This window comes from Schistocerca americana, chromosome 11 (assembly GCF_021461395.2).
Source record: "Schistocerca americana isolate TAMUIC-IGC-003095 chromosome 11, iqSchAmer2.1, whole genome shotgun sequence".
Classification (NCBI taxonomy): domain Eukaryota; kingdom Metazoa; phylum Arthropoda; class Insecta; order Orthoptera; family Acrididae; genus Schistocerca; species Schistocerca americana.
In genome coordinates this window covers 198,887,976-198,904,269 of record NC_060129.1, presented here as the reverse complement: position 1 = coordinate 198,904,269, position 16,294 = coordinate 198,887,976, and the positions used below count along the sequence as shown (strand labels likewise).

The 16,294-nt window shown below is 42.2% G+C and overlaps 1 protein-coding gene and 2 non-coding genes across 4 annotated transcripts in view; 2 read left to right on the top strand and 1 right to left on the bottom strand.

Annotated features, from left to right (window-relative positions):
* The window catches only part of LOC124553838 (probable ATP-dependent RNA helicase DDX60), a 107,195-nt gene extending 94,626 nt beyond the window's left edge, over positions 1–12,569 (top strand). Inside the window, exons 8-9 of one of the 2 annotated variants that reach the window (XM_047127827.1) lie at positions 11,706–11,848; positions 11,924–12,569. In XM_047127827.1, coding sequence (XP_046983783.1) covers positions 11,706–11,848; positions 11,924–12,220 — 440 coding nt within the window. In that variant the 3' untranslated portion in view covers positions 12,221–12,569. Of the gene's footprint in view, positions 1–11,702; positions 11,849–11,923 lie in introns of both variants that reach the window. The other variant, XM_047127826.1, reaches the window with a different exon arrangement.
* Trnat-ugu lies at positions 5,420–5,493 on the bottom strand. Its single transcript has one exon. It is a non-coding gene; the product is annotated as a tRNA-Thr (tRNA).
* Positions 5,955–6,028, top strand: Trnat-ugu. The gene has a single exon. It is a non-coding gene; the product is annotated as a tRNA-Thr (tRNA).
* Positions 12,570–16,294: the final 3,725 nt, after the last annotated feature.

Below are 16,294 nucleotides of genomic sequence, written 5' to 3'. Positions count from 1 at the left end.
TTTCCATGACCTCCACATTCACCTGACCTAACACCATGTGATTTTTTTTCCTTTGCGGCTTCATCGAGGATCGTGTGCACGCACCTCCGCTACCAGCAGACCTACCTGAATTAAGAAACCGGATTGAAGCAGCTGTTGCTACAATCACTGAAGACACAATTCTCAACGTTTGGGAAGAACACGGCTATAGACGTGATGTGTGCCGTGTGACAAATGGTGCTCGCATTGAACATTTATAAGGTTCTTGGTAAAACTGTTTGAGTTCCTCTTTCATTTGACACATCATTTATAACTGTAAGTTTAATATAATAAATACTGTAAAGCGTTAAAACTCCAATATTCATTTACACACACACACACACACACACACACACACACACACACACACACACATACACACATACATTTGATTGGGGAATACCAAGCAGGCTTCTGTAAAGTGTGGTCTTGTGCGGAACAAATTTGGAACCTGAAAATGATTTTACAACACAAACAGAACCTGATCATTACCTTTGTCAACTTCAAAAAGACGTAAGACTCTATCGACCGGAAAACTCTCTTCAAAATTGTAGCACAATACAAAGTAGACAAGAAAACACGGGCTATCATAGAGCAAACTTTGACCACTATGACCTCCAAAGTAAAGTTCTGTGGGGGACTATCAGAGCCCTTCGAAATTCGCACAGGTGTCCGATACGGCGATGGCCTCTCACCTCTCCTTTTCAGTCTGGTGTTAGATAAGGTAATAAAAGAAAGGGAAACATCAAAACAGGGGATAACCCTAGGAAACCTACAGATTAAATGCCTGGCTTTTGCAGACGATTTGCGATTGTCACGAAAGCTATAAAAGAAACAAAAGATGCTATTGAAAAACTACACGAAATCGCTTCCAAAACTGGACTACAGATCTCTTACAAAAAGACACAGTTTATGAGCACAAACAAACTCTCATCTCTGAACACAAAGTACGGCATGATTTACAAAACGGCAAACTTCAAATACCTCAATGAAACACTACAAATGATTGGACATCACAGAGACTCAAATAAAGTAAGAAAAAGTAAACTGGACAAGGCATACAAAGTAGTGAGGAATCATTACAACAAGAAGTCTATCTCACATAAAGCCAAATTACGCCTCTACGACACGCTGGTGCTCCCCGAGGCAGCAGAGACCACACTACTCCTAGGGTGTACACGTATCAGGCAACTAGAAAAATTAGAATGGAAAATACTTAGGAAAATATTTGGCGCAACTAACAACAATGGAATATGGATCAACAAACCTACAGAGGAACTGTACAAACATACGGAGACAATCACAGAAAAGATTAGAAAACGCAGATTACAATTCTATGGACACCTATACAGAATGCCATGACACAGACTGGCCAAACAGATCTTTGATTGGGTAACCTCTAGAAACAACAAATGGGTGGCAGAGGTAAAAAACGAGCTGAACCAACTCAACATAACAGCAGACAGAATAAAATTCAGGAACATCATTAAGAAAAGTAAACTACACGAGATACACTGTGACAAACGAACAGGCGTAAAATGGACCGAAGAACGCAAGCAAGATCACAGGCGCAAGATGAAAGAAATATGGGCAGCCAAAAAGGCAATAAAGATGAAGCCGAAGACACAAAGCTGACAAGAAACAAGGACAGAGGACCAGAAATGGAAACACAGCGACGGTACGCTTACAAGTCCTGTGCATTCCTCGGTGTCCTCGCAACTGATTATCGTGCATTTCTCTTAAAATATTCTCCTTGCCTCGGAGACTAATTTCCTTTTCACTGCCTGCTTCCACCTCTGCGTCTGGGGTTACTTGCAGTCGCTCCACACTCACGGGAGTACTCTATCCCTACTCGCTTTCACTACAGAACTCTCCCATTCCTGCGTCACTGTTTCGCAGACTGTCTGTTCCTCATTTATTTGTTCCTGTTTTCTAGACCTCATTCTACTCTGAGCGTCTACATTATTATTTAACCTGCCAAGTTTGTAGATTACCTCGTAAGTGTGCTCTTTGAACCTCCACCTCCACTTCGGGAGTCTCGAACTCAAATCCGTCACACTAAAGATCTATGTTAATGGTTTACGGCGTGTTACGACTGTAAACCTTCACCTATACAAGTGCAGTCGGAACCGCTTCATTGCGTGTACACTGATCTGTCAAAAGTCGTAGGATACCTCCCAATATCGTGTCAGACTTCCTTTTGCCCAGCATAGGTAGTGCAGCAACTTGAAAAGTGATTAGAAGTCCCCTCCAGAAATACTGAGCCATACTGTCTATAGCCGTCCATAATTGTGAAAGTGTTGCCAGCGCAGAATTTTGGGCACGAACTGACCTCTCGATTACGTCCCATAAATGTTCGACGGGATTCGTGTTGGGGTGATCTGGGCAGCCGAATCTTTCATTCAATTTGTTCAAAATGTTCTTCAAACCAATCGCGGACAGTCATGGCTCGGTGACGTGGCCCGTTGTCATCCGTAAAAATTCCATTACTGAATGGCTGTGAGTGGTGTCCGAGCAGCCGAACGTAACCATTTCCAGTCAGCGATCAGTTCACTTGAACCAGACCCAGTCCATTCCGTGTAAACACAGCATTACGGAATCACCACCAGCTTGCACAGTGCCTCGTTGACAATTTGGGTCCACGGCTTCATACGGTCTGCACCGCACTCAAATCCTACTGTCAGCTCTTATCGACTGAAATTCGGACTCGTCTGACCGGGCGACGGTTTTCCAGTCACGTAGGGTCCAACCGATACGGTTAAGAGCCCAGGAGAGGCACTGCAGATTTGTCGTGCTGTTAGCAAACGCAATTGCATCGGTTGTCTGCTGCCGTAGTCCATTAACATCATACGAGGGGGCGTTTGAGAAGTCTGTGCAAAGTCCGAGAGATGGCACCACCGGCATGTATCGAGGTCACCTTTAGTTAGTAGCATCTTTAGAAAGAATGCACACCAAGTTTCAGCCATATTGGTCTATTTCTTTGTGTTTGGCATTTGTATGAATCAAGGAAGTCGAGTGATTGCCAAAAAAGGAGGGAAAAGAATTTAGTGTGGTGATTAAACATTACGTTATGAAAGGCAAAACGCCTCAGGAGGCTAAAGGTGACTTTGCGCCTTTGATTAGAACAGCTTTTAAGTGGTTTCAAAATTTTTGGAGTTGCCATATGGGCACAAGTGGTGCTGAACATTCTGGACGCCCTGTGGACTCCAGAAACCATTGATAAAATCCATGGATGATGGATAACAGAAGAGTTGAGGTGCGTGAGATTATTAGTCCTGTGGGCATCTCGAATCAACGGGTACATAATATTTTGTACAAACATTTGGACATGACAAAGCTGTCTGCAAGGTGGGTTCCGTGATTGCTCATGCTTGACCAAAAACGGAATCGTGTGAAGTGTTGCAAGGATGGTTTGCAGCTGTTCAAAAAGAATCGGCAGGACTTTTAAGCATTGTTTTGTCACTGTGGATGAAACATGGATACATTACTATACTCCTGAGACCAAACAAGAATCTAAACAATGGGTTACCAAGGGACAATCTGCACCAAAAAAGGCGAAGATCGTTCCATCGGCTGGAAACGTTATGGCGACTGCCTTTTGGGATTCACAAGGGATAATCTTCATTGACTATCTGGAAAAGGGTAAAAGTATTACAGGTGCATATTATTCATCATTATTGGACCGTTTGAAAACTGAGCTGCAAGAAAAACGCCGATGATTGAACCGGGGGGAAAAAAAAGGGCTTTTCCATCACGACAATACACTAGGACACACCTCAGCAGTTGTGGTCGCAAAATTAATGGAATTAGGGTTCCAACTCGTTTCACATCCCCACCTATTCTCCAGACTTGGCTCCCTCAGGCTACTATTTGTTCCCCAATGTGAAGGAATGGCTGGCGGGACAAAGATTTCATTCAAACAAGGAAGTGATTGCAGCAACTAATAGCTATTTTGCAGACTTAGACAATTCCTATTATTCAGAAGTGATCAACAAATTAAAACAGCATTGGATGAAGTGTATTAGTCTAAAAGGAGACTATGTCGAACAATAAAAAAGGTTTACTTCAAACACGTAAGTAGTTTTTATTTTTGCACGGACTTTTCAAACGCCCCTCGTATTTTGCCACACCGTCCTAATGGATACATTCGTCGTATGTCACACATCGATTTCTGCAGTTATTTCATGCAGTGTTGTTTGTGTGTTAGTACTGATGACTTCAGAAACACAACCGCTGCTTCTCATTAAGTGAAAACTGTCAGCTGCTGGATTGTCCGTGGTGAGAGGCAATGCCAGAAATTTGCTGTTCTTAGCACACTCTTGACACTGTGGATCTTGGAATATTGAATTCCCTAATGATTTTCAAAATGGAATGTCCCACGTGTCCAGCTCCAACTACCATTTCATGTTCAAAGTCTGTCAGTTCCCATCGTGCGGAATCACCTGAGTATGTATGACAGATCCACCAACATACTGCCCTTTTATACCTTATGTATGCAATACTAGTCTTTTTCATGGTACTGAAGTTTAAGTCTGCCTTGTTCAACAACCTGGATGCATATCCATGTGCATGTCTTCGCCATCCTCTTGCCTTGGGACAAAAATGCTCCCAAAGCTTCATTGTCCGTGTCTATCATCTCACTGTAGTCCGGATAGTGAAGTAGTAGTGGATCATTTTCTCCTTCAGTTCCATGAAAGCATTTAGTACCTGACTAAGCCTATGAATCCCTTCAGTTGTTGTGTTGTTCTGGCTGAGGGAAGAACTTTACCTTCCCCACTTTCACAGTGCCTGACAGGATTCCCTTTTCCATGACACAGTGGTCTACGAAGATCACTTCTTTTCTCAGGAACTGACACTTTGTAGCTTTAAATTATGCTCTCACAACCAATCGAGCATTGCCCCAAACTTCTAATGATGCTCTTGTAACTTTCTTCCCTTGTACACACTATCTTCTAGATAAGCAAAATGTTTTATGCCTTGCAGTCTGGCCAAAATTGTGTTCATTAGCTGCTGAAAGTATCCTGGAGCTGCTTTGAGCCCCATTAGCATTTGCTTATACTCATATTTCTGGTAGTTCGAACTGAATGCAATTTTTTTTCTCCGTCCTCCTCGCCCGTCAACATTCGACGGTGTTGCCCGCAAAATCGAGTGTCGAGAAGTACTTTGCGTGCTGTAGCTGGTCCGAGATATTTGATATATTTGGTAGAGAAAATGCATTGCATACAGTAATATCATTTAATTATATATATATACTAAGATGGTATCTGTTCTTTCGGACATGTCCGAAAGAACAGATACCATCAGTGACCAAGCAGCTCGTTAGAATGAAATTACAATGAAATGACAACCGTTAGCTGCTTACAGGTGTTGACATACGTCAACGGGGACAGATGAAAATGTGTGCCCCGACCGGGACTCGAACCCAGGATCTCCTGCTTACATGGCAGATGCTCTATCCATCTGAGCCACCGAGGACACAGAGGATAGTGCGACTGCAGGGACTTATCTCTGGCACGCCTCCCGCGACACCCACATTCTCAACGTATTGTCCCGCACTACATTCGTAGTGCCCCCGCCCATTATACTCATTTGCGGCGCATTGGCGATTCCCGTAAGAGTTCGGGCACTTTTTGTACATCCGCACAGAAGAAGATGGTCAAGTGGCCGGTGAGCCATATATATATATATATATATATGTGTGTGTGTGTGTTTGTGTGTGTGTGTGTGTGTGTGTGTGTGGCCACTTGACCATCTTCTTCTTCTGTGTGGATGTACAAAAAGTGCCCGAACTCTCACGGGAATCGGCAATGCGCCACAAGTAATGAGTATAATGGGCGGGGGCACTACAAATGTAGTGCAGGACAATACGTTGAGAATGTGGGTGTCGTGGGAAGCATGCCAGAGATAGCTCCCTGCAGTCGCGCTATCCTCTGTGTCCCTCGGTGGCTCAGATGGATAGAGCGTCTGCCATGTAAGCAGGAGATCCTGGGTTCGAGTCCCGGTCGGGGCACACATTTTCATCTGTCCCCGTTGACATATGTCAACGCCTGTAAGCAGCTAAGGGTTGTCATTTCATTGTAATATCATTTAATTGCCTGTAGTGCACTGTCACTCCACTTCTGTTTGCCACTTGTGTCTAACTTTTTCAGAGCCGACAATAATGGGGCGTTTCAGGCACTCTTGCTTTCTACAGTTTTATTATCTTTCAACGTTTGTTCAGTTTGCTCTTTTAATACCTCTCTGTGCACTTCTGGAATCTGGTACGATCTGTTCAGCACCTTCCGCGATTGTTCTGGTGCTATCAGTATCCTATCCTTCACTGCAGATGTATGTGGCCGTCTGTCACCTGAAACTTGGGATACATCTCCGTATTCATCCACTCTTGCTCTTTTTGCTTCTGCATTTAATTTTGATTTTTCCGTAATGCACTAATATAGCTTTTTGTCTTCAAGGATTCTTTATTGCCTTTTACTTTGTGTGCTTCCACTAGTGGCTTTAATGCTTCTGTCACTAACCTGACATTCTTCAACTGAGTTTTGTTCTCTGAAAAATTCATTGCAATGACTCTACATTTTGCAATTTCACTAACAACTCTTATACACACACCCAGCATAAAGTCTCCCGTTTTGGGATAACCATTTCCCTTTCACTATGCCACGACACATACTCTCCACTTTTGACATTTTCCTCTCGTGATCCTATTTCCCTGTCAGACTCTCAATCACCTTCTAAACCGTAACCTTTTGGTTTCTCCTCTACTGCTAATGGTTTGTCTTGCCTTTGAATTCTTAACACTTTTCCCACATAATCTAATTCAGTCGTGTGCTGTGTTATAAAATCTGTATTAACCTGTCAAGCAGGATGTCCAGCCCTGATCCGACATCGACACGTCGCTGTCTGTGGCCGTAGTCTATTACCCAAACTGTAGGCTTATTTGACTTGACAGTGCCCACCTATCTTAGTTTTTCTGACTTTTCCCCGATTTACTTGCACTTGCACTGTCTTTGTGCATGCCGTGCACCTACGTGGTAGTCCCTGGCACCGTGCCCTGTTCACTTACATTTAAAGAACATTACGTCTTTTGGACTCTTACACGGTTCGCCGTTACCCGGCAGATAGAATTTCCGTGCACATAATCTATCACTCTCCTTGCAGCTATCTATAAATGTGCTAAGCTCTACATCCATCACTTATCACTTACGTTAACCACACTCTGCATTCCGCATCCCTGTGACCTTGCTCGTCACAGTGATAACAGAATTTTCGAAATTCCTTAGTTGTCATTATTCGGACACTGCCCTCGGGGTTATTCTATTTACAATTACCGGCAGTATGCCCTCGCATCCCACATGTAAAACACTTGAAATCTTTTACATCTCTGAATGGTCGTACCACCTCATCTGCACGCCCAAATCTTGTTCGTGGGACTATTCCGCTGTCTCTCACTGAGAGTAACGCATTCTTTTTCTGTAGAGCAAGTTCTACTGCCACTGCTAGCCCAATTTCATCGTCTCGGCTTCACCTCGTGTATAACATACTGTACCTATGAAGACAACTAATCCAGTTGCTCCCCTTAGATTGTCCCTGCTGGCCACCATACTGACAGCTTCTTTGAAGTCACTTTGCATTTCATCAATCTTGTTTGCCCCTGTTGCAATTTGTTCTCATTGTCCTTTCCTGACTTGGAATATCTTACATTACATGCACAATAGTTCGTAATAGTTAATAGTTATATTGCCGGAGTAGTTCTCTTCGAGGATGTGTTCCACTTTGTTGCAAGTACCTGTTCTTTTCCACATGTGTAGCCTTGACCTCGCTTCTCCACAATTTTTGCTTTTACGGATTTTAAACAAAAATGTCACGTTCCTTCAGCTTCACTAGTTCAAATGCAAATCAACATTTTCAGTAAATTCCCTCAGGACCCTCCTGTTATCAACAAAAGATTTTTCTATAGTACAACTAAGCTTCTTTAGCACTTACTGTACTACTTTCTGACAAGACACAGCAATCTGGGTGGTAGGGACAAGGAGAGGAGGAGGCAGGGGCACGGATGGGGAGAGATGGCAGGTTGGGGATGGGGAACAGTAAGGTGGTGTACGTGGGTGCATACAGGAACAAGGTGGGGAGAGGTTAGGATGGCTAGGTACAAGTCAGGAGGTTAGACTGTGGGCAGGGAGAGGAGGGGAAAAGGAGAGAAGTAAAAATACTGTGGTTGCATTGGTGGCTGTGTAGTGCTGGAGTGGGATCAGGGAAGTGGATGACAGACAATGACCCAAAGGTTGAGGTCAGGAAGATATGGGAATGTAGGATGTATTACAGGGAGAGTTTCCACCTGCGAAATTTAGAAAATTCTAGTTTTGGTAGGAACGATCCTGACGGCACAGGCTGTGAAGAAGTCACTGAAGTGAAGAACATTGTTTTGGGCAATGTGCTGTGCAACTGGTCGGTCCAGCTATTTCTCGGCCACAGTTTGTCGGTGGCCGTTCACGTTGAGAGATAGTTCATTAGTTGTCATGCCCACACAGATTGCAGCTCAGTGGTTGCCGCTGAGCTTCTAGGTCACGTGACTGCTTCCACAGGGTGACCTTTCTTCGATGGGTTAGGTGACGTTTCTGACTGGACTGGAGTAGGTGGTGGGGGGTGGATTGTGGGACTGGTCTCGCATCGAGGTCTGTCGCAGGGATATAAGCCATGAGGCAAAGGGTTGGGAGTTGGGATGGATGAGGATATTGTTTAGGTTTGGTGGGTGGCAGAATACCACTGTGGGAGAGTTGGGAAGTACCGAGTAGGATATTCCTCATCTCGGGGCACGACGAGAGGTAGTCGAAACCCTTTCGGATTGTGTGACTCGGCTGCTCCGGTCCTCGGTGCTCCTCTGTGGCCGGACAGTGGGATTTTGGCAGGTGGTAGACGAGACACAGGAGATCTGTTTCCGTACAAAGTCGGGTGGATTATTTCGGTACGTGGAGACGTAAGTGAGACGGTCGGTATATTTCGAGAGGGACCGCTCGTCACTGTAGATGCGACAGCTGCAGGCGGCTAGGCGGTACGGAAGGGACTTCTCTGTACGGAACGGGATGCGGGAGGTATTGCCGGTGGTCGGTACGTTTGACGTGGAGTGAGGTACTGGTGTAACCGTCTTTGAGGTGGAGGTCGAGATTGAGAAAGGTGGCTCGTTGGGTTGAGGAGGACCGAGTGAAGCAAATTGGGAAGAAGGTGTCGAGGCTCTGGAAGAATGTGGAGAGGTGTCCTCACCCTCAATCTAGATTGTGAAGATTTCATCAGTGAATCTAAATCAGGTGAGGGCCATCTTTCTCATTGTTGACCTGCTCCTCAAAGATGGCTACATCATTGTTTCCATCTGTATACAAACTACCAACCACCAGGAACTTCCATTTTGACAACTGCCACCCATTCCATAACAAGAAGTCCTATCATAAAGCCTAGAGACCTGTGATTGTCACATCTGGAGTGACGAGCAGTGCCTCTCAAAGTATACCGAGAGTCTGAATGAGACCTTCACAGATCGAACTTACCGTCCTGACCTTGTGCAGAAAGAGATCTACCCTGCCTTATCTCTCTTGTCACCTACCACCTATCAGTGTCACACTGTCTGGCCATAGAGCCCTTGTGACGCAGTACCACCCAGGACTGGAGCAAATGAACCACATTCTCCACCACAGTTTCAACTACTTCTCATCGTGTCCTAAAATGAGGAATGTCCTACCCACTATCCTTCCCACCCCTCCCACGGCGGTATTCTCCCACCAACTGAATCTAAAAAATATCCTCACGGTGCTACAGACAAATTTTGAAAATCAGTTTGACTGATTTGGAGAGAGGGTGCTGTTGAGGGTAAGAACTGTATAGGAAGACAGAGACTGGAATACATTTGGCAAGTAATTCAGGATGTAGGTTGCAAGTGCTACTCTGAGATGAAGAAGTTAGCACAGGAGAGGAATCCGTGGTTTGTTGTTGTTGTTGTGGTCTTCAGCCCTGAGACTGGTTTGATGCAGCTCTCCATGCTACTCTATCCTGTGCAAGCTTCTTCATCTCCCAGTACTTACTGCAACCTACATCCTTCTGAATCTGCTTTGTGTATTCATCTCTCGGTCTCCCTCTACAATTTTTACCCTCCATGCTGCCCTCCAATACTAAATTGGTGATCCCTCAATGTCTCAGAACGAGTCCTACCAACCGATCCCTTCTTCTAGTCAAGTTGTGCCACAAACTTCTCTTCTCCCCAATCCTCTTCAATACCTCCTCATTAGTTATGTGATCTACCCATCTAATCTTCAGCATTCTTCTGTAGCTCCACATTTCAAAAGCTTCTATTCTCTTCTTGTGCAAATTATTTAAAGTCCACGTTTCACTTCCATACATGGCTACCCTCCATACAAATACTTTCAGAAATGACTTCCTGACACTTAAATCTATACTCGATATTAACAAATTTCTCTTCTTCAGAAACGCTTTCCTTGCCATTGCCAGTCTACATTTTATATCCTCTCTACTTCGACCATCATCAGTTGTTTTACTCCCTAAGTAGCAAAACTCCTTTACTACTTTAAGTGTCTCATTTCCTAATCTAATTCCCTCAGCATCACCCGACTTATGTTGACTACATTCCATTATCCTCGTTTTGCTTTTGTTGATGTTCATCTTACACCCTCCTTTCAAGACACTGTCCATTCCGTTCAACTGCTCTTCCAAGTCCTTTGCTATCTCTGACAGAATTACAATGTCATCGGCGAACCTCAAAGTTTTTATTTCTTCTCCAGGGATTTTAATAATGGGTCACATCAAGTCAGTCAGAAGACTGATGACTCAAAAAAAAAAAAATCCCCACTCCGTCCTTACTCCCAACCCCACGCCTTATATCACTGTAATAGACCTAGACGCAACACGTGTTCCGTACATCTTGCCACCTCCGCATATTCCAGTCCGGTCACAGGTTTCACATATTCCGTGAAGGCAGGGCAGCCTGTGAAAGCAGTCGTGTGATCTACAGTGGCTACCCAGTTGCAAAGCACATTGCCTGACACAGTGTTCTTCACTTCAATCACTGCTTCACAGTCTGTGCCATCTGGATCCTTCCTACTAAAACTAGCATTTCTGAATTGCACAGGTGTGATCTCTCCCTGCAATATATTCAACATTCCTGGCTTCAACCTTTGTTAGTCACTGTCATTCATCCCTTTCTCTGGGACCCACTCCAGCCTACACAGCCTCGTGTTCCACCAATGCATCCGCAGTCTTTCTACTTCTCTCCTTTTCCTCTCCCACCCCTCCCCATTATCTAACCTCCTGATTGTACCCTCTCGCCACCTTGTCCCTGTAAGCTCCCGTAAGCACCACAATACTCTCCCCCATCCTCCTCCTTACCCCCACCAACAGATTGCTCGGCCCATCGTGCACAGTTGCTCACACAATCTGGCCTTGGCAACCTCACGTAAGTGTGAGTTGTATTTGTGCAAATGTATTGTGTGTAGTGTCTGCTGCAGGAGGAGGCATTTTGTCCAAAAGCTTACTTGTTTAGCAGTTTTTTTGTTGTGCATGTCTGTGACTCGACATCTCCACTATATGGTGAGTAGCAATCTATCCTTTTCACAATGATGTGCGTTTTTGTTTCTTCTGTGTGTATAAAATGTAATATTTTATTTAATCACAGTATATTGTTTCAGCAGAAAATGAGTTGCCTCACCTTCTGCAGGAAATGATGGTGGACTACGAACCACGGGTTATTTGTTCAGCTTTCATTGCACTCTCGGGCTATAGTGACAGTGGACTTTATTCGGAAAAAGATGTTGTCACCAATTTGAGACATCAGGTAAATTGGGTACTAATGTTAAACCGTAATTTTCATTTAAATTTTTGGATCCTAACATGTGTTATTTAATTGCAGGTATTTACTGATAAAAAAATAGTTCCAATATTTGAGGTCGATCAGAGTCTGAATAGCTACGCGTGGGACTTCTATAATCACGGTATACGGAAGGCCATTTTAAAGGAAAATTTAATAAGACATGGTGATGACTTCACTTATTTGAAAGATTTTTTGTTAGTTTTGTTAGCAGTGTACACAAGTCTGCAAGATTTTGATGATGCTGATGAAAACAGAGCAGTTATACGAACATTTGGAATAATATCAGAAAATTTCAGAAAGAAATTTAATAAAGCATACAAAATTGTAGAAGATTGAATTGATAGTACAAAAATGTGGAGTATGTGCCTTAACAATCTTTTGCTCTTTGATAAAAGTAATGTACATTTTAAATCAGGTAATTACTGCAGTGAATGTGCACACAGGGAGTTATTTACCCTGATATGTGCTTTGAATATTTTCTCAAAGTAATGTCTTTATCGATGTACTTTATTTTTTATCCAAGATTTTTATGGCGATTTATGTGGTTAGGATTCCAGAAAAAAGTTAAATTTGTCCAGCTGATTTTGATAAATGAAATATTAATGCTATTTTTTTATAAACTTAAATGATATTTATATTAAGTTTCTTTTAATTTTGTACAGAATGGTTTTAGGGAAAGATTAAATTTATACAACTCATTTTATATATGAAATATTAATGCTATATTTTATGAATAAAAAGGATTTTTGTATTAACATTTGTTCACATTTTTTTCATGTACAGTATCTATACCATCTTTCATAATCAGAGCTGTTTGACAATGTGAAGGGGAATGCAGAGCTTAACTGTAATATATCACTGATATAAGTCAGTTACTTGCTTAGCACAGGAACCATATGAATACTGGGACTAAACCTGAAAATATGCAAGAAGAGAGAGAAATAGTAACTGAATAAGGCAGCTGACAGACATAAGGCGAAATTTTGGGAAATATTCTTCTAAGAACTGACAAGTTTATGTGTGTAATATGTTCTTTGAACCGATATAAAACTTCCCAGGAACCATGCTGTAACCTCATCCCTATTAGAATGCTGAGGATGCCTGAGCAATTGTTAAATTTACTCGAATCTAAGCCGCACTTATTTTCCGGTTTTTGTAATTCAAAAAACCGCCTGCGGCTTAGAATCGAGTGCAAAGTAAGCGGAAGTTCTGAAAAATGTTGGTAGGTGCCGCCACAACTAACTTCTGCTGTCGAAAATATGTAGCGCTACACAGGCTTGCTTTGCAGGCACAAAGATAAATACTGGCGCCAAAACCTCCAGGGAAAAAAAAAAAGTGGAAGACGAGATTTTTTCTCCGCCCCGAGTTTCAACCACTGCATTTTCATACATTATCCAACGAAACAACGAAGTAAATACAAATTCCGTATTTTTCATCTTCGAATGTAGCAGCATTTCAATGTACTACGAAAATCCGACTGGCAAGACTGTTTGGGGTTTTTGTCAATATGGCTAACTCTATGTTATGAATTTTTTCCCACCTGTGAGAAGAGATGGTTGCTAATAGGAACTTTTATGAATTGTGAATCACATGCAGTATTCTCTTCACCATAAGAATAATACGAATATAAACATTTTGTGATGTATTCTTTCATGTTTGCTGCTATCTCATTTAAATCCTATCTGCCTAATAAACTACGAAACTAGAGTGAGACAACAGCAAATGTGGAAGAATATACATATCATATCATGTTTATATTCATATTATTCTTATGGCTAATAGATACAGTCAGAAATGAAGCACAGCAATTGACTAGATTTTTAAATCTAAGATGACTAATTTCTGTGCAGAATGTAATATAATGTACTAAAGCGGCGTCTGCAAAGATTTTCAAACGGGGAAAAATTTTCACTAAACTCTCGTTCAGAACATCTTCTATCATACGCAGTCTATTATTTGGTTCTTGTTGATCATTATCAAAGAAAGCAGCAGTGTAAGTAACAACAAATAGCAGTGTCTTGCCATTGTTTCGCTAATGAGACAATTCCTATCTTTTTCTTTTTTTTTTTTTCAATTGTAAGCTGCTGTAGCGCGCAGAAAAGCAAGCCATGCGGCGACAGGCCGTGAACACGCACTATCAGAATGCGACAAACAATGCATGACACAGTACAGTAATGCATTTTCAGCTTAGAATGACGTTAACACCTATAACAAAGAAAATGGCACTTATCAGATCAAAGAAAAATAAGCAATCAATTCAAACCAGACGAAGCACGTGAAAAAGGAAGGGTACCCGTATCAATACAGACGCATAGCAATGGCTACCTTGTAAAGCTTAACTGCTAAGCTTACGACTCGAACCAAACTACTGTAGCTGTATCGTCATTCATTCGACCTAAATTGTGTCTCATATTAAAATGGACCAACTTTGTATCGATTTGGAGGTGCGGCCTAAAACTTTTCTCTCCTCTTGAATTTCGAGTCTCAAATTTCAGGTGCGGCTTAGATTCGGGAAAATTTTTTTCCTTGATTTCGAGTCTCATTTTTCAGGTGCGGCTTAGATTTGAGTAAATACGGTAGGATACTGCATTATGAATAATATGGTACTTTACTGTATTATGAATGATACGGTACTTTCCTTTTCTTTAAACAGAAAACTCATTTGCAAGCTCACAGGGAAACAAATTATAGATTATTGTATACTTGGGCAACATTACAAAAACTCCTTAAGCAATTTTGTGATTTTGTATCAAAGTGCTGGCAACAGTCATATAAAACTAAACGGGGTAACAAGCTAATACTGGAAATAACGCTAATAGTGCAATGCATTTGGTGGAGGACCATGGTTTGCCTTGTGACCAATACATACATCAATGGAATTCAAGTAAATAAATTAGATCACTTTGGAAGGTACCAGTGAGATGCAATGACATGAAATAATATCAGTCAAATATGCCTGTAAATGCTGCATCTGCTATTGGATGAATGTCATGAACAACAAAAAATTATGCCAGACTGATTTGTCTTCTTCTGAGCACCGGGTCAGCAAAGATGAGACAACTGCAGGAGAACCGGGAATCTCCAGGTATGGAAGCAGTTGTTCTGCCTCCTCGGGTTCCCAGACTCTGCCAAATAATTTTCCTGGGCACGGTGTCATTCTTGCTATCTCCACATGGATGCAGATTGTAGACTGGAGTGCTTTTACTGTGTTATTGGTGGGGATGGTGATGGCCGGAGGTTAACTCCTGTAACGGTGGTGTGTGCCCCTTAGTCCATCACAGTAGTAGCTGTGTTTGTTGGCTTGTGAGATAACCAACTGTGACCTCAGCAGTGAGTAGCTTTCGACCTCGAATGCCTCGCAGTGATATTAGCAGTCAACTAAAGGATTGTAGGTGTCATATTAAACTGTTGAGTCTACTTTGAAGACGGACTAGGTTGTTAGTAAAGGTATGCTGTTATGGGCTAGAGAAGATTTGTCTGTGTAGCACCTACAGCCACACTTTCACTCAGCTGGGTGGCTTCTATCCATTGAGCATGAGCTATATACATTAATAAATGGGATGGGAATGTGTTTGGTACCATTTGTTTTACAAACATTTTCCTATGCTGTGGCATACAATGGAGGTTTTGTATCCAAGTTCATAGTTCTGGGTTCTCAAGTGTGACCTGACACTTTTAGGATGTGTAACGATGAAAGATGTTTGTGATGTTTATTAGTAAGTGTTGGAACAGCCTACTGTGGGAGATATTATTATGAACCCATCACTTCTACAAGACAAGATGGCGAGTGAGAATCTCCTCTTGCTATATGGGATCACTTTTTCCTTGCTCTGGAGGTGTTTAAGAGAAGGAGAAAAAGATAAAAGGCCATGACTACAATTAATGCCATAAAAAACGGCTGTTGAACTGACTTGTGTTAAGATATACTTCTTGTCTTGCTTTTGCATAATCTACGTATGTTTAAGGCGATCAGTCAACCCACTTGTTATATAAGACTGTTGTTGTTAGAGAAAATGTAAAGGCTGAAAATATAAAGTTCAGTTGCTACATCTATCAAGTAGCACGGAAAATAACGCTCTCTTTCAGCATTCAGCGAAACACAATGAGACGAAGTCCTGCAAAAAATGTTGGAGCTCAGTTGGGTGGAACTGACTAGCATGTCTACCTTAGCAAACGTAAAGAAAGGTGATGGAAAGATACTTTATTAAATAAATATACTGATATCAAACGTAAGAGGGTTATAGATTACACACAGGAAGTGTAACACCGAGACCATAGCAAAAACCACCGACAATCCATTTCAGTATGGTGACCTAGGTGAAAACACAGATTAGTGATGCTATTTCATTGAAATAATTCGGCAATATCCGTTATTGCCAAGGATGACAAATACCAAAACAAATAATAAAG